The sequence below is a fragment of the Mobula birostris genome, chromosome 23 (assembly GCF_030028105.1).
Source record: "Mobula birostris isolate sMobBir1 chromosome 23, sMobBir1.hap1, whole genome shotgun sequence".
In the NCBI taxonomy this organism is placed as follows: Eukaryota; Metazoa; Chordata; class Chondrichthyes; order Myliobatiformes; family Myliobatidae; genus Mobula; species Mobula birostris.
Genome location: NC_092392.1, coordinates 51,240,601 through 51,266,095, shown reverse-complemented (window position 1 = coordinate 51,266,095; position 25,495 = coordinate 51,240,601). Strand labels below are relative to the sequence as shown.

Genomic DNA, 25,495 nt, shown 5'->3' with positions numbered 1-25,495 from the left:
CGTTGTATCCTTGAACTCCTGTTAGAAAGATTTGGTCTGATCTGACTTTGATATTCACGTGCCAATCAATAGCGGGAGTGCAAAGCAATTTAAAAATAAAAATTATCAATATACAGATATGAAGTTTATATAAATCATGTGTATCCTCTTTAAATTAGATTAAAGATTGGTGATAACATATCCTCCTCACTGACGATCAACACTAGCACACCTCAGGGGTGTGTGCTTAGTCCACTGCTCCACTCCCTGTATACACATGACTGTGTGGCTAGGCATAGCTCAAATACCATCTATAAATTTGCTGATGATACAACCATTGTTGGTAGAATCTCAGGTGGTGACAAGAGGGTGTAAAGAAGTGAGATATGCCAACTAGTGGAATGGTGCCGCAGCAACAACCTGGCACTCAACATCAGTAAGATGAAAGAGATGACTGTGGACTTCAGGAAGGGTAAGGCGAAGGAGCACATACCAATCCTCATAGAGGGATCAGAAGTGGAGAGAGTGAACAGCTCCAAGTTCCTGGGTGTCAAGATCTCTGAGGACCTAACCTGGTTCCAACATATCGATGTAGTTAAAAAGAAGGCAAGACAGCGGCTATACTTTATTAGGAGTTTGAAGAGATTTGGCATGTCAACAAATACACTCAAAAACTTTTACAGTTGTACCGTGGAGAGCATTCTGACAGGCTGCATCACTGTCTGGTATGGAGGGGCTACTGCACAGGACCAAAAGAAGCTGCAGAAGGTTGTAAATCTAGTCAGCTCCATCTTGGGCACTAGCCTACAAAATACCCAGGACATCATTAGGGAGCAGTGTCTCAGAAAGGCAGCATCCATTATTAAGGACCTCCAGCACCCAGGGCACACACTCAGCAATTCAGGGACAGCTTCTTCCCCTCTGCCGTCCGATTCCAAAATGGGCATTAAGCCTTGGACACTACCTCACTTTTTAAAAAAATATACAATATTTCTGTTTTGCACTTTAAAAAAAATTTATTCAATATACGCAATTGATTTACTTGTTTATATATTATGTTTTATTTTATTTATTACTATTATTTTTTTCCTCTCTCTGCTAGATTATGTATTGCATTGAACTGCTGCTAAGTTAACAAATTTCACGTCACATGCTGGTGATAATAAACTGGATTCTGATTCTAAAGTATAAATGGAATTGCAACACTATGGCAACTTTTTTGTTTAAAAGAATTTGACTGATAAAAACTTTCACGATTTTTAACTGAGTTTGTGAAAACAGTGACAGCGCAACAGCAATGATGGACTTTGCTGAGGAATACACACTGAAACTGAAAGAACATCATTAACTGTTAACATAATGGCTGAGCAAGAAAGAAATGAGGGATGATTGAATTAACTCACAAATAATAAAGAATCATCATGCTCTCACACACATTATCTCAATGTAAACTAAAAGTTCCACATACTACTATATTAGTGAAGTCCTCAAACAGAATATTGACATTCAATGACCCATGAAAAATAATGCAAGATATTCAATCAGATCAAGATTTTTAGATTTGCTTTAAGAACTGTAGCATTTCTTATTAACTGTAGCTTGACTCATAGGTTTCCATCAATCAGGATGCAAAGGGAAATTTTACCTTAATAATTGATGAACATCCTGCCTTATAACTTCATGTTTTGCAAACAGTAAAATCTCTGATGAGTTCTGCATATAGTATTTTTACAAATGGCAGAATTATGATTTTAGATTTCTAAGAACTTGCTTATGTTTTTATAGAGTTTTTCATCAGACACAAGCATAACGGATCGAATGGCATCTTTCTGTGTCACAAGTGCAATACAATTCCAGAATAAAACAAAAATAAAATTCTTTCACAACATAAATCAATTCACTTCTACAGATACCAATCAATGTAGAGTTATCAGTTATTCTTTTGGAAGTGATTTTTCATAATCTGTTTTTACACTCATGATGCTTCCTTTCTTGATAGTGCAAAACTGACAGTACAATAACATATTGAACTTAAAAATTATATATATTCGCATGTTTTACTATTGAACAAAACAATATAAATCCCTATATATTTGAAAGCACTGCTGCTGCAAACATAAAACAGATCATGCAAAACATTGCATTTTTCCAGCTCAGTACAGATCAAACAATAATTAAATGCAGACATTTATTAATTAATTGTTTATTAATTGCAGACACATTTGAAAATGTCAGAGGAACTAAACAGCACAGGATTTGAATTACATTTACAAGAGTCAGCACTTACTCGGCAAACAGGACTAGTTGGAAGCAGAGCCATTTCGGATGCCATGGTATATGTAGAAACTTCACTGACCAAGCTCACTGGTCGATCTTTTTTGTCTTGTGACGCTATTGCTGCAGCAGTCCTGAAACTAGAAAGTGGGATATTGTAAATGGAGAGTACAAGACACAGAGCAGGACAGCTATAAATAGAAATTTTCCCTTGCTGCTTCTTCAGACGTCCTATTTTCTAGTTGCTTACTGAAACTACACTGTACTTCAAGCTGCACTCTGGATGTACTGAAAGCAAATTGGCAATTGTTATTTTGCCCAGCTGTCAAAACTGATTTTTAAATTAACTGTTCAAAATAGAAATATACTTGCTCAACTTTACACTTTTTTTTCATTTTAAACCTGCTTCAACAAAATTAAGAGGAGACAGCAGATGCTAGAAACCTGGAGTAACACAGAAAGCTCTGGAGGAATACACAAGGTAAGGCAGCATCTATGGAGGAAAATGGCCAGTCAACATTTCAAGTTGAGACCCTTCATCTGGACTGAGCTCAACTTTGATTCCAGATAAATTGTCCTGATCTGAAATGTAGACTGCTCCATTTTCCTCCATAGATACTACCAAGCCCTCTGATTTCCTGCAGCACTTTGTGTTGTTTCAACAAATTAACAAATTAAATTCAAATACCATCTATAAATTTGATGATGATATACAACTATTGTTGGCAGGATTTCAGATGGTGACAGGAAGGCTTACAGAGCGAGGTTTATCAGCTGGTGGAGTGGTGTCGCAGCAACAACCTTGCACTCAACATCAGTCCGTAAGACCAAAGAATTGATTGTGACTTCAAAAGGAGTAAGATGAGGGACACGCACCAGGCCTCATAGAGGGATCAGAAGTGGAAAGAGTGAACAATTTCAAGTTCCTGGGTGCTGCTATCTCTAAGGATCTAACCTGGACCGAACATATTGATGCAGCTACAAAGCAGGCAGAATAGCAGCTATAGTTCATTAGGAGTTTGAGGAGATTTGGTATGTTGCCAAAGACATTTGCAAATTTTTCCAGTGTACCGTGGAGAGCATTCTAACTGGCTGCATCACCGTCTGGTACGGGGGGTGGGGGGAGAGAGGAGGGGTGCCTACTGCATAGGATCAAAATAAGCTGCAGAGAGTTGTAAACTTTGTCAGCTCCATCATGGGCATTAGCCTTCTTAGCATCCACGACCTCCTCAAGAAGCGATGCCTCAAAAAGGAGGTCCCCAGTAACCCAGATGATGTCTTATTGTTATTGCTACCATCATGAAAGAGGTACAGAAGCCTGAAAGCACACATTCAATGATTCAGGAACAGCTTCTTCCCCTCTGCCATCTGATTTCTGAATAGACACTGAACCAATGAACACTACCTCAGTAATTTTTTATTTCTATTTTTGCACTCCTTATTTAATTGAACTATTTAAAATATATTCAACAAATTTCACGACATATACCAGTGATATTAAACTTGACTTTGATTCGGAACATCATTTCTCATATAGGTACATACATTAATTTGAGATTGGGAATAACATGCAAGATCAAATATTAATACCTTTACCTAATAGATTATTACACCATTGTTTCCTTTATTTATACACTTTGTGGCTAATTTATTCAGTACACCTGTATACCTCCGCATTTTTGCAAATAACTAATCAGTCAATCATGTGGTAACAATTTCTGGATAAAAGCATGCAGATATGATCGAGGTTCAGCTGTTGTCCAGGCCAAACATCAGAATGGGGAAGAAACATGATCAGAGTGACATACTGTGGAATGATTGTTGGTGCCAGCTGAGGTGGTTTGAGTATATCAGAAACTGCTGATCTCCTGGGGTTTTCACACACAACAGTCTCTAAAGTTTACAGAGAATGATGTGAAAAAACAAAAAGCATCCAGTGATTAGCAGTTCTGTTGGGGGAAAAAAAACGCCTTATAAATGAGAGAGGTCAGAGGAGAATGACCAGACTGGTTCAAGCTGACAAGAAGGTGATAGTAATACAAAACACTATGTGGCTCAACAGTGGTCTGCAGAAGAGCATCTCTGAACACATAACACGTCAAGCCTTGAGGTGGATGGGTTATAGTAGCAGAAGATCACAAACATACAGGTATCTAATAAAGTGGGCATTGAGTATATGAAAGCAAATACAATCTACACAGAACTAGTTCCACATCTAATATGTTACAGCATGCAATATTCAGAGTTGAACACTGATAACAAATTACTTTTTCAAAAAAGGGCCCATTTGTTTCATTGTTCCATTAACAGACAACTGCATTTTCAGAGAAATGCACATTTAGGTGTTTATACATGCAAGATGGTGAATTTCTCTGTCATTAATCAATAAGACCAATCTGGTACATAAAGGCTCTGTCAATTCAGAACTATTTCAGTTGAGATGAAATACCAAAATATTTCACTGAAATATATCAGTGGAATCCACATTTTTAAACTAATGCTTAGAAAAAAATAATTACTGTGCTGCAGAACCTCACTTCATATAATTAACATACACAGAAAACAAGCGTGGGGAATGAATAATGGAATATGTGGAAAGTGGCAGGTGAATTAAATAGGTATTTTAAATCAATATTAAAGAGTAGAAGTAACGATACAGAAATGGGAATAATTGAATGAGAGGAAGGAACTCAGTTAGATTGCCATCATAGAGGCAGTGGTACTAAACTAATAGTTGGAACTGGGGACTAACATGTCCCCAGATCTTGATGGACTTTAATTAAAAGGTAACTCATAAAACAGTGATGTGTTGGTCTGGATTTAGAGAGGCTGCCATTTGATAGAAAATAGAAATTTGACTCCTTCATTCAAAAAGGGAGATGGAAAGCAGCAAGCCACAGGCCAGTTACCTTATAATGTCTCACAGGTAAAATATTAGTTTTTGGAGAAAATATTGCCAGACACTTGGAATAAATCAACATAATTGAACACAGACAACTTGTTTTAGCAAGTCATTTTTGATCAATTCATGAGTTCTTGGAAAAATAACATGCTATGAATAAAGGCAAAACAATAAATGTATTATACTTAGACTTCTGTAATGTATTTGATAAAAATGCTGCAAAAGTTATTACGGAAAGTATAAGTTTATAATATTGAAAGTAACATATTGATATGGAAAGATTGCAACAGGCATATTCTTTGATCCATTGGGATCAATGTTGAGGTCTCAATACTTTACAAGTTATATAAATCACCTGATCTAAGTACCCAAGAAATTATGGCAAAATTTGCAGATGACCCAAGCATAGAAAGGAAAATCAGCTCTAATGAGGACATAAGGAGGCTACAAGGGATATAGACAAGTTAACTGTGTGGGGAAAGAGCTAACATAAGGAATATAATATTAGTTTGGCAGTAAAAATATCACTATCGAAATGGTGGGAGATTGCAGAGCTCTGAGATGAAGAGAGCCCAAGATGCCCCAGCAAATGATCTGCAAAAGACCAGTACCTAGGTCCAGTAAAACACAAGGACAGCTAACAGAATGCAACATTGGACTACAGAATGCAACAGCACAGGAAGATCAGTATGTTCTTGTAAGTGAAACACAATCCAATGTTGGTACTTGGGCTAACCAATCATTGTTTGAAAGCAATACTCCATTTGATGTGGTTCTCACACACAATTTCATCATAGCCAAATGCCTGACAAAGACTTTTAAAGACCATAAGACCATAAGACATAGGAGCAGAATTAGGCAATTTGGCCCATTGAGTCTGCACTGCCATTCAATCATGGCTGATCCTTTTTTCCCCCCTCAACACCACTCCCCAGCATTCTCCCCGTAACCTTTGATGCCATGTCCAATCAAGAGCCTATCAACCTGGCCGCCACAGCTGCCTGTGATAATAAATTCCACAAATCCACCACCCTCCGGCTAAGGAAATTTCTCTGCATCTGTTTTAAATGGATGCCCTTCTATCCTGAGGCTTTGCGCTCTTGTCCTAGACTCCCCCACCATGGGAAACATCCTTTCCACATCTACTCTGTCTAGGCTTTTCAATATTCAAAAGGTTTCAATCAGATTTCCCTCATCCTTCTAAATTCCAGTGAGTACAGACCCAGGGCCATCAAATGTTCCTCGTATTAAAATATGATAAAGAAGTTTACATACTATGTTTCTTCTGAAATTTCAATTTTGCACAAGGTGTGAAATTTCCACCTCTCAAAACTGAGAAACATGAAGAAAGTTGTGTCTTGACACTTGTTGCAATTGCCCGTTAGCTGATTAGGGTCAAAATGGTTTCCTGTAATATACCTGGTCTTCCATTTATGTTAATAATCAATTCAAATCCATGTAAGTTCATCAAATATTTGCACTAAGAAGCCATTTTCCTTTATACAATGACAGTCATCAAAGTTACTAAGATCATCTCAACTGGAAATAGCACACGTCAGCAGAAACTATCTGAAACATGACACTAAAGGGGTTCCTTCCTTTCTATGAAATAGACAGGCACTTCATGAATAAAGTTAAGACTTCATTAACGATCCTCAATGTCAGCAAAACAAAAGAGCTAATCATTGACTTCAGTAAGGGGTTAATCCACATGTTCCTGATTAGCTCAATAGTGTTGAGGTTGCAAAAGTTGACAGAATCAAGTTCCTAGGAATGAATATCACCAATAGCCTGCCCTTGTCTAACCCCATAGCCACCATAGCCAAGAAAAGTCCACCAATGCCTCTTTCTCCTCAGGAGGCTAAAGATATTTGGCATGTCCCCATTGACATTTACCAATTTTTATTATTGCACCAAAGAAAGCATTCAGTCTGGACTCATAGCTTCATATGTCAACTGCTCTGCACATGACTGCAAGAGAGTTGCAGATACAGCTTAGTATATCACTGAAAACAGCCTCCTCACCATGGACTTCTCACTACCTCAGTAAAGCAGCCAGCATAATCAAGGATCCCTGCTACTCTGGACATTTCCTCTCCTCTCTCATCTACAAGAAACAAAAACCTGAAAGCACATACCGCCAGTATGCCTGGTGTAGCATCTACCCTGCTACAAGACTACTAAATGGTTCCCTGGTAGGTTAATGTGGACTTTTGACTTCATAATCGACGTTATGACCTTGGACCATATTTTTTAACTGCACTGCACCTTCTCTGTAGCTGTTACACTTTATTTTGCATTGTTATTGCTTTACCTTGTTCTACCTCAATGCACTGTGTAATGATCTGATATGTATGAACAGTATGCAAGGACAAGCTTTTCACAGTATTTCAGTACATGTGACATGAACAAACCAATTCCAATGAAATGAAACAAACTCACAGAGGACCCCTCTTCTGAAGTTAGGCTCACTACTTTTTCTCTGGTGAAGTATTTACCCAGTACTATGTTTAAGTGACATAGAAGCAAAATGAACAGAGAAGCTATGTTCAATCCAAGTTATCGGGTTTGTTGTAAATGTATTTCAATTCAACTATACAGAGGGATAAAAGGAGAGTGGTAGTGATAGGGGACTCAATAGTCAGAGGAACAGATAGCAGATTCTGTGGATGTAAACAGGACAACCAGATGGTATGTTGCCGCTCAGGTGCCAGGGTTATGGACGTCTCAGATCATGTCCACAACATTTTGGAGAGGAAGGGAGAGCAGCCAGATGTCTTGATATATATTGGTACCAAAGACATAGAAAGGAAAAGCAAAGAGGTCCTGAAAAGAGAATTTAGAGAGCTAGGCAGAAAGTTGAGCAGCAGGACCACCCAAGTAGTAATTTCTAGATTGCTGTCTGTGCCATGTGCCAGTGAGGGTAGAAACAGGCTGATTTGGCAAATTAATGCATGGCTGGGAAGCTGATTCAGGGGGCAGGGTTTCAGGTTTTTGGACCATTGGGATCTCTTCTGGGAGAGGTATGACCTGTCAAAAGTGACAGGTTGCACCAGAACCTAAGGGGGACCAACATTCTTGCAGGCAGGTTTGTTAGAACTGTAGGGGAGGGTTTAATCTAATTTGGCGGAGAGGTGGGAAATTGAGGGAAGGGACTCAGGATAAGAAGCATGGTAATAGGAAGGGCAGGCAGATGACAGAACATAACTGCAGCCAGCAGGGTGAGTATCAGTGCATTAGGGATGAAGAATCAGAAAGGGTAGCAAATACAGCACTCTAAGTGTTATATCTCAATGCACGGAGTATAAGAAATAAAGAGGATGATCTTGTTGCAATATTACAGATTGTCAGGAATGATGTTGTGGCCATCACTGAATTGTGGCTGAAGGATGGTTGAAGTTGAGAGCTAAATATCCAAGGATACACATTGTTTCAGAGGGATGGGAAGGTAGGCAGAGGGCTGGTGTGGCTGTGCTGGTAAAGAATGGCATCAAAGCAGCAGAAAGATGTGACACAGGATCGTAAGAGGTTGAATCCTTGTGGGTTGAGTTAAGAAACTGCAAGGGTAAAAGGACCCCGATGGCAGTTATATACAGCCACCTAACAGTAGCTGTGATGTGGACCACAGATTACAACAGGAAGTAGAAAAGGCATGTCAAAAGGGCAGCGTTATGATAGTCATGGGAGATTTCAACATGCCAGTCGACCGGGAAAATCAATTTGGAAATGGATCTCAGGAGAGTGAGTTTGTTGAATGCCTACGGGATGGCAGTTTATCATTGAGCCTACATATGAACTGGAGGTGATTAGGGAACTGAAGGTAAAAGAATCTTTAGGAGGGAGTGATCACAATATGACTAAGTTCAACTTGAAATTTGAAAGGGAGAAAGTAAAGTCTGACGTAGCAGTATTTCAGAGGAATAAAGGAAATCACAGTGGTATGAGAAAGGAGTTGCCAAAGTAAATTGGAAGGTGGTTCTGGCAGGGATAACAGCAGAGCAGCAATGGCATGAATTTCTGGGAAAAATGAGGAATGTACAGGATCGATGTATTCCAAAAGCAATGAAATACTCAAATGGCAAAATACAAACGTTTGTAGTACAATTGTGGCTGACAAGGTAAGTCAAAGCTAACGTAAAAGCAAAACAGGGGCATACAACAAAGCAAAAAATTAGTAGAAAGACAGAGGATTGGGAGCTTTTAAAACCCTACGGAGGGCAACTAAAAAAATCATCAGGAAGGAAAACATGAAATATGAAAGTAAGCTAGCAAACAACATCAAAGTGGATAGTAAAAGCTTTCTCAAGAGATGAGAGTAGGTATAGGACCACAAGAAAATGAGGCCAGAGAAATAATAATAGGGGTCAAGGAAATGGCAGATGAACTAAATGAGTATTTAGCATCAGGCTTCACTATGGAAGACGCTACCAGTGTGCCAGATGTTGAAGGGTGTGAGGGAAGAGGAGTGTAGTTACTATTACAAGAGAGAAGACGCTCAAAAAGCTGAAAGACCGAAGGGTACACAAGTCACCCAGACCAGATGAACTACACCCTAGCGTTCTGAAGGTGGTAGTGATAGAGATTGTGGAGGCATTATAATGATCTTTCAAAAATCATTGGCCTCTGGCATGGTGCAGAGGACTGGAAAATTACAAATGTCACTCCACTCTTTAAGAAAGGAGGATGGCAGTAGAAAGGAAATTATAGACCAGTTAGTCTGACCTCAGTGGTTGGAAAGATGTTGGAGTCAATTGTTAAGGATGAGATTATGGAGCACTTGGAGGCACAGGACAAGAAAGGACAAAGTCAGCATGGTTTCATTAAGGGAAAATCTTGCCTCACAACCTGTTGGAATTCTTTGAGGAGATTACACATAGGATAAACAAAGGCAATGCAGTGGATGTTGTATATTTGGACTTTCAGAAGCCCTTGACAAAGTGCCACACATAAGGCTGCTTACCAAGTTAAGAGCCCATGGTATTACAGGAAAGTTACTAGCATGGTTAGAACATTGGCTGACTGGTAGGAGGCAGCGAGTGGGAATAAAAAGGATCTTTTCTGATCGGCTGCCAGTGAGTGGTGATGTTCCACAGGAGTCAGCGGTGTTGGGACCGCTTCTTTTTATGGTGGTGTAATGCTCAGCTATATTGGCTTTCTTTTATCTAGGGGAAACCCCGTCTGCCACCCACCTTGCCTCCCGGTTACATCGGTTGCTGTACAAATGCCACCTGATTCGGCTTCAAACATCAGTCATCAGCCAGCACACAATGCACGTTTTACCAATTACACTTTATAGATATTACGAAATCTATGAGATTAATAGAGGTACAATACAAAAAGGAATGGAAAAGGCGCCAGACTTATCAAAGTTCAATTTCTTTGTGCACACGTTGGAGCTCGGGACCTCCTTCTTCCCTCTGCGATCCACTCTGACCCCCTCGACGCGCAACCCGGGACCACCCGGAGTGATCAACCACAGCACTCTCCATATGTCTGCCGTCCTCCCGGCCTCTCCTCCAACTCCCCGCCCTAAGTGATTGACCACAGCACTCTCAGGACGTCCGTCGACCTCCCGGCCTCTCCTCCAACTTCCCGCCCGAAGTGATCGACCACAGCACTCCCAGGACGTCCGTCGTCCTCCCGGCCTCTCCTCCAACTCCCCACCCTAAGTGATCAACCACAGCACTCCCGGTAAGACCATGGTCCTCCCGGCCTCTCCTCCAACTCCCCGCCCGAAGTGATCAACCACAGCACTCCCAGTACGACCGTCATCCTCCCGGCCTCTCCTCCAACTCCTCGCTAAAACCCCTGTTTCCCAGCCATATAAGACAGCATATCACCCCAAGAAAGAATAACATGGACACCCATTGGTTCATTTGCTCTGTTATCGATACCATAATCCAAGCAAACTGCTATCTGGAGACTTTATCAGCGTTTAACATAACAAAGAAGCCATTTTAATTAACATACGCAGTAACATAAAAGATTAACATAACAAAGAAGCCATTTTGATTAACATATGCAGTAACATAAAAGAAGAAACCCTTTACACTGGATAGAATAGGTGGCTTTGTTGCCAAATTTGCAGATGATATGAAGATTGGCGGAGGGACAGGTAGTATTAAGTAAACAGGTAGACTGCAGAAGGATTTAAAACAGATTAGGAGAATGGGCAAGAGAGCGGCAAATGAAATACAATGTAGGGACAAGCACGGTCATGCACTTTGGTAGTTGAAATAAATGTGCACACTATTTTCTAAATGGGGAGAAAAATCCAAAAATCTGAGATGCAAAGGGACTTGGAAGTCCTTCTGCAGAACGGCCTAAAGGTTAACTTGTAGTTGAGTCAGTGGTGAGGAAGGCAAATGCGATGTTAGCATTTATTTCAAGAGGTCTACAATACTAGAGCAGGGATATGATACTGAGGCTTTATAAGGCACTGGTGAGGCCTCACCTTGAGTATCGTGAACAGATATGGGCTCCTCATCTAATAAAAGATGCACTGGCATTGGAGAGGGTCCAGAGGTGGTTCACAAGGATGATTCTGGGAATGTAAGGGTTAACATACGAGGAACGTTTGATGGCTTCGGGTCTGTACTCACTGGAATTTAGAAGGATGAGGGGAGATCTCATTGAAATCTTTTGAATGTTGAAAGGCCCAGACAAAGTATATGTGGAAAGGATGTTTCCCATGGTGGGAGAGTCTAGGACGAGCGGGCACAGCCTCAGGATAGAGGGGTGTCCATTTAAAATAGAGATGCGGAGAAATTTCTTTAGCCAGAGGGTGGTGGATTTGTGGAATTTACTAGCACAGGCAGCTCTGAAGGCCAGATTGTTGGGTGTATTTAAGGCAGAGCTTGATAGGTTCCTGATTGGACATGGCATCAAAGATTACGGGGAGAAGGCTAGGGAGTAGGGCTGAAGAGGGGAAGAAAGGATCAATCATGATTGAATGGCAGAGCAGACTCGATAGGCCAAATGGCCTAATTCAGCTCTTATGTCTTATGGTCTTATATGACTAAGTGCCAGAGGTACTCATTTTAAGTTCACATGGCCAAGGTTGAAAACAAAATTTTATCCCCCCGATGTGGAAATATTTATTTTCCCATAAAACATGTCAATTATTTGGTAGACTTCTAATTTTTAATTTCATGAAAACAGAAAGTTTAGCCTCTCCGGCTAGACTTTACTATCAGTAAAGCCACCCAATTCTATATATTCATTCACATCAATCAGCTACTTTCACCAATATCAGTATCTCTTTGTTCTATACAGCCACATCATCTTTATGCATGAGTTACTGTCAGGCACAGTGTTTAGAGTTGGGCCACAACAGGTAAGTCATAATGAGACACTGCCTTCACACTCAATCCAAAGTGCCACTGCATGCTCATTACCAACACGCTACAAAATATGCTTCATGAAGTATTTTATTAGAGAACACTGACAACAGTAAAAAAAAAGCATCTAAAACAATAGAAAATGCTGCAGACAGGTCAGGCAGCAGCAGAACAGTTACTGGAAAGTATGGATGCACGAGGATGAAGGAGGACTGGATTTAGTATCTATTTTGTTGGAATAATCTGAATGATATTGCAGCAGAGTCTCTGAGAAGAAATCAATAATGAAATTCAACCCATAGTCAGCAAGGCTATGGATTTATTCTAACATCTAATGCACAATGTACATCTAATTTTATGGAAACCATATGAAATATTCATGAAATCATTTTTTTGAAAAATTTAAGAAATCAAATTACAGAGAAACAAAACCTCACCTGTCTCAGTGCTGGTCATGTGGTTGTACAGACAGATGTTGTTAAGGACAACAAGATGAAAGGGGGAAGGATGCTGAGAAGAAACGCAGGCCTACACATGAAAATAAGACTGTAGATGCTGGAAATCTGAATAAAATAAACCAGAAAATGCTGGATTTCTCAATAAACTCAGCAGGTCAAGCAACATCTGTGGAGTCAAAAATATGGTGGATATATCGATTGAACAACCCGCATCAGGATTTACATAACTAGCATAAAGAGGTGGGAAAGAGGGGTGAGATAATGACTTGAAAGTGTTAAGTGGAACTGGATAAGGGAAACAGACAGATGGAACCAGGTGGGGGAGAGGGGATTTGGAGATTGAAGTTGGTTGGTGATTGGTGGAAACAAAGAAAATTCAGCAGATCGAACTAGATGGGATGAGGAAAGGGGAAGGGAAGGTAGAAACAGAAACAGAAGCAGATAAGAGATCTCACTAATGGAGAGGCCGCCATATCAAGTGCAGTGAAACACTGGCTCACCTGGAAGGGCTATTATGCTCCTTGTATTGTGGAGAAGGACGAGTAGACCAGGTAGTCACTAAGGGAGTGGTTCATGTGGAAAGGGGGCAGGAAGAAGGGAAGATATGACTGGTGATGTGAGGATGTGATGGATGCGGAGGCAGGTGGAGTAAAGCAGCGGTCCCCAACCACTGGGCCGCAGACCAGTACTGGGCCACGAGGAAACGATATGATTTGGCGATAGGAGTCAGCTGCACCTTTCCTCATTCCTTGTCACGCCCACTGTTGAGCCATTACGCATGCGAGTTCATTACCCGCACGTCATCCATTTCAGCGTGGGAAGAAGATCAACTCCTCCATCTTGCCTAATGACGTCGGGCTGAAAAGTATGTTTGACATAACATCTCTGCCGGCATTATGGATCAAAGTCAAGGCTAAATATCCTGAGATAGCCACGAAAGCACTGAAAACGTTGCCTCCATTTCCAACGTATCTTTGCAATGAATGCAACGAAAACTAAATTGAGGAAGAGACTAGACATTGGGAACCCCACTCGAGTATCGCTGTCTCTCGTCACCCTTCGATAGAACCGTCTTGTTGCAGGAAAACAATCCCAGGGCCCCCACTGATTCAGCGATATTGGTGTGTTGCAATGATTTTATATGTTCATATGGGGAAAATATGTGCTGCATGTTTAATATCCAAACGATACTTAAAATGTTATGATGCTATTGACTTATATAACTATATAACAATTACAGCACGGAAACAGGCCATCTCTGCCCTTCTAGTCTGTGCTGAACGCTACTCTCACCTAGTCCCACTGACCTGCACTCAGCTCATAACCCTCCATTCCTTTCCTGTCCATATATCTATCCAATTTTTCTTTAAATGATAATATCGAACCTGCCTCTACCACTATTACTGGAAGTTCGTTCAACATTTACTTCAAGCTCCCCTGTCCTCCCCTGATAATTGACTTATCACTATATTCATGCGAGGAAAATATGCGCTGTGTGTTTAATATTAAATTCATTAGATAAACCCTTTTAGAAACGAAATTGAGTGTATTAGCTAATTATCATCTATATTCCAGTCGTGATTAACAACCCCCCCAAACAGAATCGCCAAAAACGATTTGTAGAAAAAAATCGTACACGCATGCGCAAGTTACGCATGCGCACTGGTGCCTGCGCAAGGCTTCATGGTCATTGTAGTCTTTCTCGGGGAAAACCCAGCATATTTGACTGCTACTCTTGTCCGTTGACAACCCTACCCCCCCCCCCCCCCCCACCCCCGGTCAGCCAGTCCGTAAGAATATTGTCAATATGAAACCGGTCCACAGTGCGAAAAAGTTTGGGAACCCCTGGAGTAAAGGGTGGGAACCGGAGGAGCTCAAGCTTGGTCTGTTCCGGGGACCGGGAAGTAGGTGAGAATAAGTGTCTAAGAAATGCAAGCAAAGATCTATCAACTAGAATATAGTGGAAGCTATACTTTTTTAAAGGAGGACCTTTCCTCAGTCCTGGAATGGAAAGCCTCATCTTGAAAACAGATAGTGGGAATGGAGGAATTAAGAGAAAAGAATGGTATTCTTGGAGGATACGGGGAGGGAGAAGATGCTGTTGAAGTCAGTGGGTTTCTAATAATTACCAGTAGATGCTTTCTCTCTTGAGATAGAGAAAGATAAGAGTGGAGAAAAGGGAGAGAAGTTTTTGTTTAGAAATGATTCAAGTGAATTTGAAAACAGGGTGGAAGTTAGTTTAAATGACTATGTGGGTGCTCCAGATGAGTATTCAAATGGATGCTACACATTGGGTGGAATTACAACTATGGGATAAGGGTGAGGGTTGAAACGTGTAAGGGGACCAGAAGGGGAAACTTCTTCACTTAGAGGATCGTGAAAGTGTGGAACGAGCCCACCAGCACAAGTGGTGCACGCGAGTTTGATTTCAGCATTTAAGAGAAGTTTGGATAGGTACATGGGTAGCAGAGGTATGTGGGGCTGTGGTCCGGGTGCAGGTTGATGAGACTAACCAGCTTAAATGAATCAACATGGACTAGAGGTGCTGAAGGGCCTGTTTCTGTGCTTACTTCTCTATGACTCTACTGCTGAGCTCTTCACTAGTAAAGCATCATGTGCCAGGCCATATGACATAGGCGTTCATAGTTTTCCATCTGTCTTTAATTTGAAAAGTTCTAATAAGCTCCCCAAAATTTTTGTCTGCCCATCCTTGGTGTAATTCATGAATGTCATGCACTGTCAATCACAACTTTTTTTTCCCCATTAAGCTTCTCTTTTCTTGGTACTTCTCTGAAATACATAGGTCATTTGTATGCATCACCAATGCCTTCAAACTGACTCAGGCTGAATCATCCAGTACTCTACTATCCCTGAAGTTGCACTGGCGCAGTGAGACTTTTCCTTAAAAACCAGGCCAAGAAGCACACCTGACTGTACTTCCAGATACTGCAGAACCTACAGATTTCCTGTCTACTGTAGTTACCGTTTAAAAAGTACTATCTTGATGATGGACTGGACACGTGTACTGGGTCGATGCATAAAGCCATAGTGAATGTAAAGGTCACTTGTAGACAGGGGCCTTCAGCCAAAATCCAGAAACAGGTCTTCCAATATGCCTCAACAACATGTGAAGTTTGCTCACCCCATATTTACTGGCTGTATAACTGGTAAAAAAAAACTTATAATGTTTGTCAATGTACCCAAAACTTGCATACTGCAAATTCATTGAAAAGTAGTAGAATTACTTAACAAATTAAAAATGTTAAAAAATAGAATTGGAACACCTGATCTTCAAAAACACTTTAAATTATTTAAATACTGCATATTAAACATTTTAAAGTCAATTAAATAGTTTTAAGTTAACTCAATTAAGGCTTTGACTCACTAAAGCTAATCTTTTACTTTCTGAACTGTTGAAATGGATGAAGTCACAGAATCTGCATTAAGCCTAAACTGGTGCAGTTTATTGGATGACTACCAAATGTAACTGTTAAGAAGCTGCACAAGTCTGGAACTCCTCTGATTGACTCCATCGGGAGTCTAACATCAGAACATAGACAAAGTGCAGCAGCAAGAACTTTCCAGGGTAGTTAATGATTTAAATTGTTACCCTAGCCTCGTACAAAAAATGCACCTCAATGAATTGAAATGAATTCTGAAGATACGACTAGCTAAAATATTTTTCTCAATCAGCATAACTAAACATACTGTTTAGTTTTCATTCTCTTCACTGCCATTTTGCTTCATACAAGACTGCCCACTCAACAGGAATGCACTTCAATATAATCCACTGAAAGAAAATTGCTCCAAGAGATTTAAGAGACAACACTCATCTTTATTTTTGATGACATACTTTGATTATATTGTATTGTTACACTGAGATCTAACCAAATACTGGAATTGTTTAAATGTGACCATTTTCACTGCATTCCACGATAATTTGTGCCCTTGACTTTCTTTAAGCCTTTTAAGTGAAAAATATGTAATTCTGTAAAATATGATGTTCATAACAACTTATTTCCATGTAGGTAATTTTGCTCCTTCTCTGTGAGCTGAATAATCAGATGAAAGAATAAGACAGACAGAATGGATAAAGTGCAATAGATTCACCTAGGACAGACTTTTAAATCAAAAAAAAAACCTTCATACAATAGTTTGTGTTAAAATGTCACTGAAATTATGAGGTTGATCTGACCAATGCCAAAATTGTTCACACATTCTTCATGTCTTTTTTTTCCCAACTCCAATACTTAAAAAGAAAATGAGAGAAACAGTGTCAACTTATCAGTTCAATGCCAACTCTGTTTCCACCCTACAAATGCTGATTGATCATCTGAGCATTCCTGGGAATTCCCAGTTGTGATTCAGATTGTCAGTAATTGCAGTTTATTTTTGCTTTAATTCCAAATCAATTAGTTCTTTTGTTAAAATTAAGCAATATTTATGAATGCTATTCTTCATCTATCACCTATAATATTAACCATTCAATTTTTTTTCTCCCAGAAGACAGAAGTGTCTTTTTGAAATCTTCACTACCCATGTAACCAATAATTATAGATGTACTTTGCGGAATCTTGGGAGGAAGACTACACCTTCAAAATGCATGGCATATTGCAAGACAAATGTACATGGTCTAAAAAAGATTTTAACCACCGAATTACAACATTGATTCATGATCAAGTACTGAAACTAGATGTGGCAAAAAAATTAAGAACCACCTGTTTTGGATATAATTTAAGTAAATAATCAAATCAGCCCAACAAATTAAGATGAAGACAGGCCAGTGTTCCATCTGTGTACAAAAAGGCCATTCAGATGCCAGATTAATACATCTCATGGTAAGAACAGAACAGTACTCTTTGAGATTTGTTTAGAAAAACCTCAGGAAAAATAGCATAAAATTATGGAATCACCAAGGAAAATGAGCAAGAATTCTAAACTACATGATCTGCTTAACCAATTTTCAAATAATTCAAATTATTAAACAAATTAACTAAGAGAATAAGTGGAGAAGTAATTTTAGATTTTCAATTTATCACATAAAAATATGCAGCAAAGATTAATGCTCATTTAATTATGGATGTCAGTGTTGAACAAGTAATTGATGAGTGGTTGCAGAATTATCTAATGATGAGTGAAAATGTACCTAATAGCATAGAACTGCATTCATTGCTGTAGCCAATATATATTTTATGTGGAATTGACATAAATTATCAAGTCTTCCCAAGCTAAAAAAGAACCAAGGTTCTAAGAACTCTTCATATGTGAAAATTCATACAGCTGGAATAGTAAATCATTAATTTTTGCAGAGGTATCAATGCCAGCTACAATGAGAAAAAGTTAAAAGCTAGTATCACTTCCCAAACAGATGCAATAAATCAAATGCATGCTGTTCTTGTTTTAACAAGCAAAAACAAGCAATCTGTAATTGTCTAATGGCTATTGTTTTACTTGGAAGAGCACAGGTGCTCATATGAGCTTTTAAACCCCATTTTAAATTAGATGCAGCATTGAAGCAGGCCCTTTTTCTCATGGAGTCCATACTGACTGTCAACCATCTATTTTGCACTAACCCTACATTGATCCTACATTCTCACCAGCTCCCGCGAAATTTTACCACTCACCTACACAGAAGGAAAAATTTAGAGTGGCCAATTAGCCTACCATTTTTGAGATGTTGGAAGAAATTGGAACACAGAGAAAACTCGTGGTCACAGGGAAACCACACAACTTTCTACACAGACAGCACAAGATCAGGATTGACACTGAAGCAGTGATTTCTACTAGCTTCATCATTGTGCTGCTGCACATTTCAGGTACTTATTTTCATAATACAATAAAAAAGATTGTCAAATGGCACTGGTGTTCACAGACTCATATGAAAGGCAGTCTTCTTATTGCTACCACTGATGAGATACAGAAGCGGAAGACACATGCTCAATCTTTTAGGACAGCTTCTTTCCCTCTGCCATCAAATTTCTGAATGACCAATTAACCATGAACACTACTTCACTTTTTTGTATTTTGCTTTTTTTGCACTGCTTAATTTATTTTTCTTTATATCTCTTATTGTAATTTAGTTTTATTATTACGTATTGCAAAATATATTTTGCTGCTGCAAAACAACAAACTGCGTGACATATGCCAGTGATATTAAATCTGATTCTGTTCCTCCCCTTCAATGTAGAGAGACAAATGAAATTAAATTCCTGGCAAAGACGCAGGGAGACCTGCACAATATCACAGTCCAGTTAACTTCAATAATAATTAGTATGTATGAAAAAAAATTATGGGCTTAGTGGATGTGTGACCATGCAAGTCAATATAAATAAATATAAATTTCCACATTTTAGGATGCAAATAGAATTATGCTTCTCCTTGCAAATTTCCAAAGGAGAAACAAAACAATTTTATGGGAGAAGGTGCCCAAACCATTAAGATTACAAAAGGCACACAGAATTCAAACATGGTGTATGGACAGTAGGTTTACAATGAATAAAACAGCAAGAGGTTAATGATAAGTCTGTACAAAATATTAGTTAAGTTGCAGCTGAAACAAACCCCACACTACAGTGAAGCTTCAGATTTAAAGCGTATCAAAATTTTGAGAAAAACTTGACTCATGGAATTAATTTGTGAGATGAATCTTTTATTCATATTCTTAATTCATGGAATACAGTATGGATGAGATTGATAAACCCATTCCTTATTGTTTTTAGATTTAATGAATTTCTAACCCACTTCAAAGGACTGCTAAGAATCAACCACATTACTATGATCTTGGGAATAACATACAGGTCAGTCTGAAAATTCCACAAAGTTCCCTTTTTGAAGCGCAATATTGAAAACATAAGTTTTTAGAACAACCTGTGGATCACTGTTACTCACATCATACTTTATTTTAGATTAGTTAATTAACTTAAATTCCAGATGTACTGTTAATAGATGTTTTAAAAAATTGATTTATGATTGTTACATGTACTGAACTACAGTGAAAAAATTTGTTTTGTATGCCATCGACACAAATTATTACATTACAATAATGCATTGAGGAACTATGTGAAAATAACAGAATACAGACTAAAGCATTACAGTTACAAAGAAAGTGCATACAATGGGGTACAATGCCATAATGAAGTCAAGCATAGACTCTTATTGTACTGGAGGATCATTCAATAGTCTTGCAAGAGTGGGATAGGAGTTATCCTTGAGCCTGGTGGTATGTGCTTACAGGCTTTTGCATCTTCTGCCCAATGAGAGGGTGGAGAAGAGATAATGATCAGGATGGGTGGGGTCTTTGATGATGCTGGCTGCTTTACCAAGGCAACAATTTGAACTCATGTTTTAAATTCATTACTGCAGGTAATAGATGACCTTCCCCGTAGCACCAGGACGATATTGGGGTGAAGAGATAGACTTAGAGACAATGAACGAAAAATTAGAAACTTGTTTACTGAAGCAGACACAGTTAAGGGATGACTCCACTGATGAACAATTTTAAATGAGTTTGAGAGACTGGAAGTATCCTTTTCAATAGTAGTGCAGCAGGTTTGCCCAGCAAATCTTCAGTCTAAATTGGTGTCATTGGTAGGAACAACATCAAACAATTGTCAATTTGTATCTCAGTTAATACTAAAATATTTTGGTGACTCATTAATGAAAATAATTACAACTAGAAAAGGATGTAACCACATAGCTTTGATATCAACCTCCAGGTCTTTCTGAAATGTAATCATATTTCTGGCTTTCATCCAAGTTGACAATTCTTTCCCAATGATATTGACCCTTGGGTGGGGAATGGGACAGGGGCAGTGATGATAGGGATTTATATAACATATGACATGGTTGAACACACTCAATAATCCTTTTACAAACCTCACTTTTAAAAAATACAGCCATTCTGGAAATGAAAGACACTGTCCTACAAAACAGTGACCAGTATGTACTTTGGTTAATAGAAAATACATGGTCAGGATATTATACTATATTGGAAGATAAGCACATAATCGTTAATGAAAAATATGATGTGCAGAAAAGTCCTGAGACCAACAATGTCTACGAAAAAGAAGGCACACTTCATTGTACCAGTAATCCAGGTTCAATTCATGCAGCTGTCTGTAGAAGATTGTATGTACTCTCTGTGACCGCGTGGGTTTCCGCTGGGTGCTCTGGTTTCCTCCCACATTCCAAAGGCATACAGATTAGGGTAATTAAGTTATGGGCATGCTTTGCTGGAGCCAGAAGCACGGCAACACTTCCTCGGATACATTGACTGTTGACACAAATAATATATTTTACTGTATGCTTTGATGCTTTAATGTACAAATGACAAAATAAAACTAATCTTTAAAAATCTTCCCCTCAAATTATCCTCGAGTGTCCTTTTATTGATTTTATTGTGTTTCTTATGTTTACTGTGATTGTCGACAAGAAAATGAATCTAGGATTGTATTTGGTGCCATATATGTACTATGATAATAAATATACCTTGAACTTTGAATAAAACTGACATCCGTCAGAGGTCTGAGTCTGGGACCATGTTGCAAGAAACGGTGTGACCTAAGGACTAATCATCTGCCACAAGTCCATTATATATCTGAATATAGTATAAAAATGTAATCTTTTTGGTACTTCTAATGAAAAATGAGAAAATACAAAGAGAACTTGCTGATTATTCTGGTGTCTGTACTTTGGAGATTGTTTGTAATCCTTTCAGATGCATGTTAGTTCCGGACATTATGCAGCAATGAAACAGAGAAAACAACTTGTTTGGTTTCCATGACTTTTGTGGAATAATTGAAGTTTTTATGTTTCTTCAATAATTGTCAAGACAAAGGAGCACTTCTACATAAGCTTTTCAATATACATACTATTCTGGAGAAAGAATGCATAGAGACTACTGTTCTCTCTCAATCTGGCCTTCATTAACAGGTTACAACACAAGAAATGAAACTGAAGTGGGCCAACTGTTCTCTGGTGCCTGCTCCATTATTCATGAAGATCACCACTGAGCCCTGAATATCCAGCCAACTATTTCTTACTGTCATGAATAGACAGAATAACCAACCGTCCAGCCTTCTGACATGGAGAATTTTAAAATTTCGCCATTAGCTGGGTAAAGATTTACACAACAGATTCTGTAAATACTGTAAGTCTTAAGTAACACACACAAAATGTTGGAGGAACTCAGCAGTTCAGGCAGCATCAATAAAGGGAAATAAACAGTCAACATTTCAAGCTGTGGTCCTTCATCAGGATGAAGGTCCCATTAAGGTCCTGACGAAGGGACTCCGCAAAGAAACGTCAACAGTTTACTCCCCTCCATATATACTGCCTGTCCTGCTAAGTTTCTCCAACATTTTGTATGTAGCTGGGTAAAAAGGACTACTTTCTATTTTCATCCTGAATGGCCAACCTTTATTTTGAGACTGTGAATCCAGATTCTAGAGACACCATCCATGAGAGATGTCACCACTGCATCTACCCTACCAAATCACAAGATAACTTTTTATTCTGAATGTCGATAGGTTGTGATTAGGATTGTAAAAGCACAGCTGACTTTCACAAGGAGGTATCTTGTGTGCCTTTTGTAGTTCCTTTCCAGGATGCACCATGCTCAAAGTGCATTTTAAAATGGCTGCTGTGAAGGAATGAGCCTTAAGGCTTCAATATTTTTGAAGGTAATTGAATACTTTGTTTCCAGTTGTGCATCTTTCTCAACATTTGGCTTCCAAACTGCCACATCATAGGATTAAAATATGTAAAACAGTTGTCTTTTTAGTGTAAAAATTCCAACCAGTATGAGATAATGGGAATATGAAATACAGAATGGTATAAAGAGCCCAATGTCTACTATTTCCGTTCCCCATTTCATCTGGTCTTCATTAACAGTCAGTATTTGAATAATTCAAAATAGGCAATTAGCCTGAAACGGTCAATCGTTTTCGATACTTATTACTAAATATCGAAGATAACAAGATGAACAAATGGGACACAACTCTTATCATTTGTCAAAACAAAATGGAAGCAGTAAGTCCTTGCAGTGTAACTCTGAATTGAGGCAGTTATAAATCCTAATTATAACTTGCAGTTTGCATCAATAAAAGATTCCTCATGCAACTCTTTTACTATAATCAGCATGCATAATTATACACAGTTTATTTTAACTATACGATTCTTTTACTCTCAGCAATGAGACTGCAGATCATTCAAGCCGTTAGTTAAATCATAGTCTGTAGAAATTATTTCTAAGAAACACACCCTACAATTTTAGCTACTGCATATAATGACTGCCTGTGCAAAAAGATTGGATTGCCAATAGAACTTCAAGTTGCCTAACAGGGCACAGCTAATTAGGGATGTTTTCCCAAATAAGATTAGATCCTCTGATCCTGATTTTCACCCATTATTGCAGTAAACAATGTAGGCAGAACACATGCATTATATAGCTTCAGTAACAAAATTTATTTTTTTGGGGATGTTCTATTGCCTCCCTCTCAGAATATTAAATAAACTTTCAGTGATAGCTATAACCATTAACCCATAATTCCCAACCCCATTAAATACCAATAACAAACCAATCCAAGTTATATTTAAAACAAGTGTACATGTGGCTTATTAAAATGAATGATTTCAGTACCTAGTAATGGAGTACTTTTCTCTAGTATTGGTACAGCATCAGTATTATAGGCTATTAAATTAAGTTCAGCACAGCAGGCCACACATTTTTGGTACTGAGACATTAAGATTACCATTGTGGTCTTAAATTCCATTTGTGTCAATCCATTACATTTACAGGCTAATTCTGACGTATTAATTATGGACTAAAACCAACTTTACTTGCATAATAGACATCAGGTTTTCCAAGTCAGTCAGTTTATTTTGCAGATATTTAGTCCCATAAAAGGTCTTGAGTGAAAAGGACAGATTGGATAGGCTGGGGTTTTCTTCCATGGAACACAGGAGGCTGACTTGACCTTAGAGATTATATAAAATGAAGGGCATAGAGTGGGCCTATCCCCACACAGTCCTTTTCACCGGGGTGGGAGAGTATAAAACTAGATGATGTAGATTCAAGCTGAGAGAGGAAATATTTTCCACACATAGGGTGGTGGGTTTGTGAAACAAGCAGCAAGGGAAACTGGGAGTGGTTAGACACAACTACAATGTTTCAGAGGCATTTACAGAAGTAAATGGGCAGAAAAGGTTTAGGGGAACTTGGGCCAAATGGACATAAATGGGGCTAGTTCACATTGGCAAAACTTGGTCAGCATAAACGCGTTGGGCCATAGAGCCTGTTTCTGTGTTGCATAGTTCAATGACCCTACACTAACCTGGTACTGATTGTATCTATTTACATCCATGCAAGACACAAATGCTTACATTTCCTTAGACTTGGTAGGACACAAATCTTCAACTGGATGCTGCTCTTTAGTCTGAGAATGGCCACCTTCAATTGAACTGCTGCTTTATCTGCTCTATGTCAGAGTTACAATACTTGTAATAAGACCCAAGAAATCCATTAGCCTACAGATACTGTAGTTAAACAACTGAAAAATTCAAGTATACATTAAAAAATCAATTTTCTTGAACTTCCAAGAATAATCCAAACCAGAAACAAGACAAACAGACCTAATTAGGGCTATGGTAGCAGAGTGGTATTTGGGACCATTATCCTGAAACAAAGCCCTAATCCCATCATGACAGCTGAGCAATTTAAATTAAGAGTAATTCAATAAATCCAGAAATTTTTTTTTAAGGTTAGCCACAGCAACAGAAACCACGAAACCACCAGATTGCCATGAAAACCCATCTGGCTCACGGATGTCCTTCAGGGACAGAAATGTGCCATCCTAATGCAGTTAGGCGTAAATGTGAGTCCAGATGTGGTTGACTCATTGCTGCTTCCGTACCTCAGGGACAATGAGGGATGGATAGTAAATGCTAGCATTACAATGATATTCACCTTCCATGTACGTAGTTATAAAAATAACTCCGCAACTAGAAATCCAGAATTAGAGATCATATGTACAGCCTTTCAGAGTATTTTCTTGGTTTAGATTTTCTAGGAGAAATAATACAACTAGTTCTCTTTGACCTACTTAAAATTGATTTTCTTTTAAATAAGTTTGACTTCCAATTTGGTTGACAGAAGTGGAGATGAAATGAATCACCTGGCATATATAGTTCCACTGCTTCTTTTTTGTAAAACTATCCAGCAAAATATTACATCAAGTCGCATCATGAAACTAATAATATGAATAAAATTATCAATAGTTGAACAGGAAATTATTTTATTTATATGTTTTACATGTAATTAATTCAGATGCAAAAACTTCAGAAGTTTAATGCTTCATTGGATATGTAAATACATTTGGCATAATATTTCAAAGAATTCTAGTTTCCAAGCTCTGATGAACCAGAGGGAAACTCTGAAATGCACATTAGATTTAAAAGGATTAATTTAACGGCTGAAACAGATGGTGTGGGTATAGATCACAGCACGTTATAAAACCACGAGCTGCCATTAATCGACATCTGAG

At 38.7% G+C, this 25,495-nt stretch overlaps 1 protein-coding gene across 8 annotated transcripts in view; it reads right to left on the bottom strand.

Annotated features, from left to right (window-relative positions):
* Positions 1–25,495, bottom strand: part of plekha5 (pleckstrin homology domain containing, family A member 5) — a 298,352-nt gene that overhangs the window by 122,725 nt on the left and 150,132 nt on the right. For 7 of the 8 annotated variants that reach the window (XM_072241807.1, XM_072241799.1, XM_072241801.1 and 4 more), the window contains one exon: positions 2,267–2,393. In XM_072241807.1, the coding sequence (XP_072097908.1) occupies positions 2,267–2,393 (127 nt within the window). Of the gene's footprint in view, positions 1–2,266; positions 2,394–19,605; positions 21,226–25,495 lie in introns of those variants that run through there. The other variant, XM_072241805.1, reaches the window with a different exon arrangement.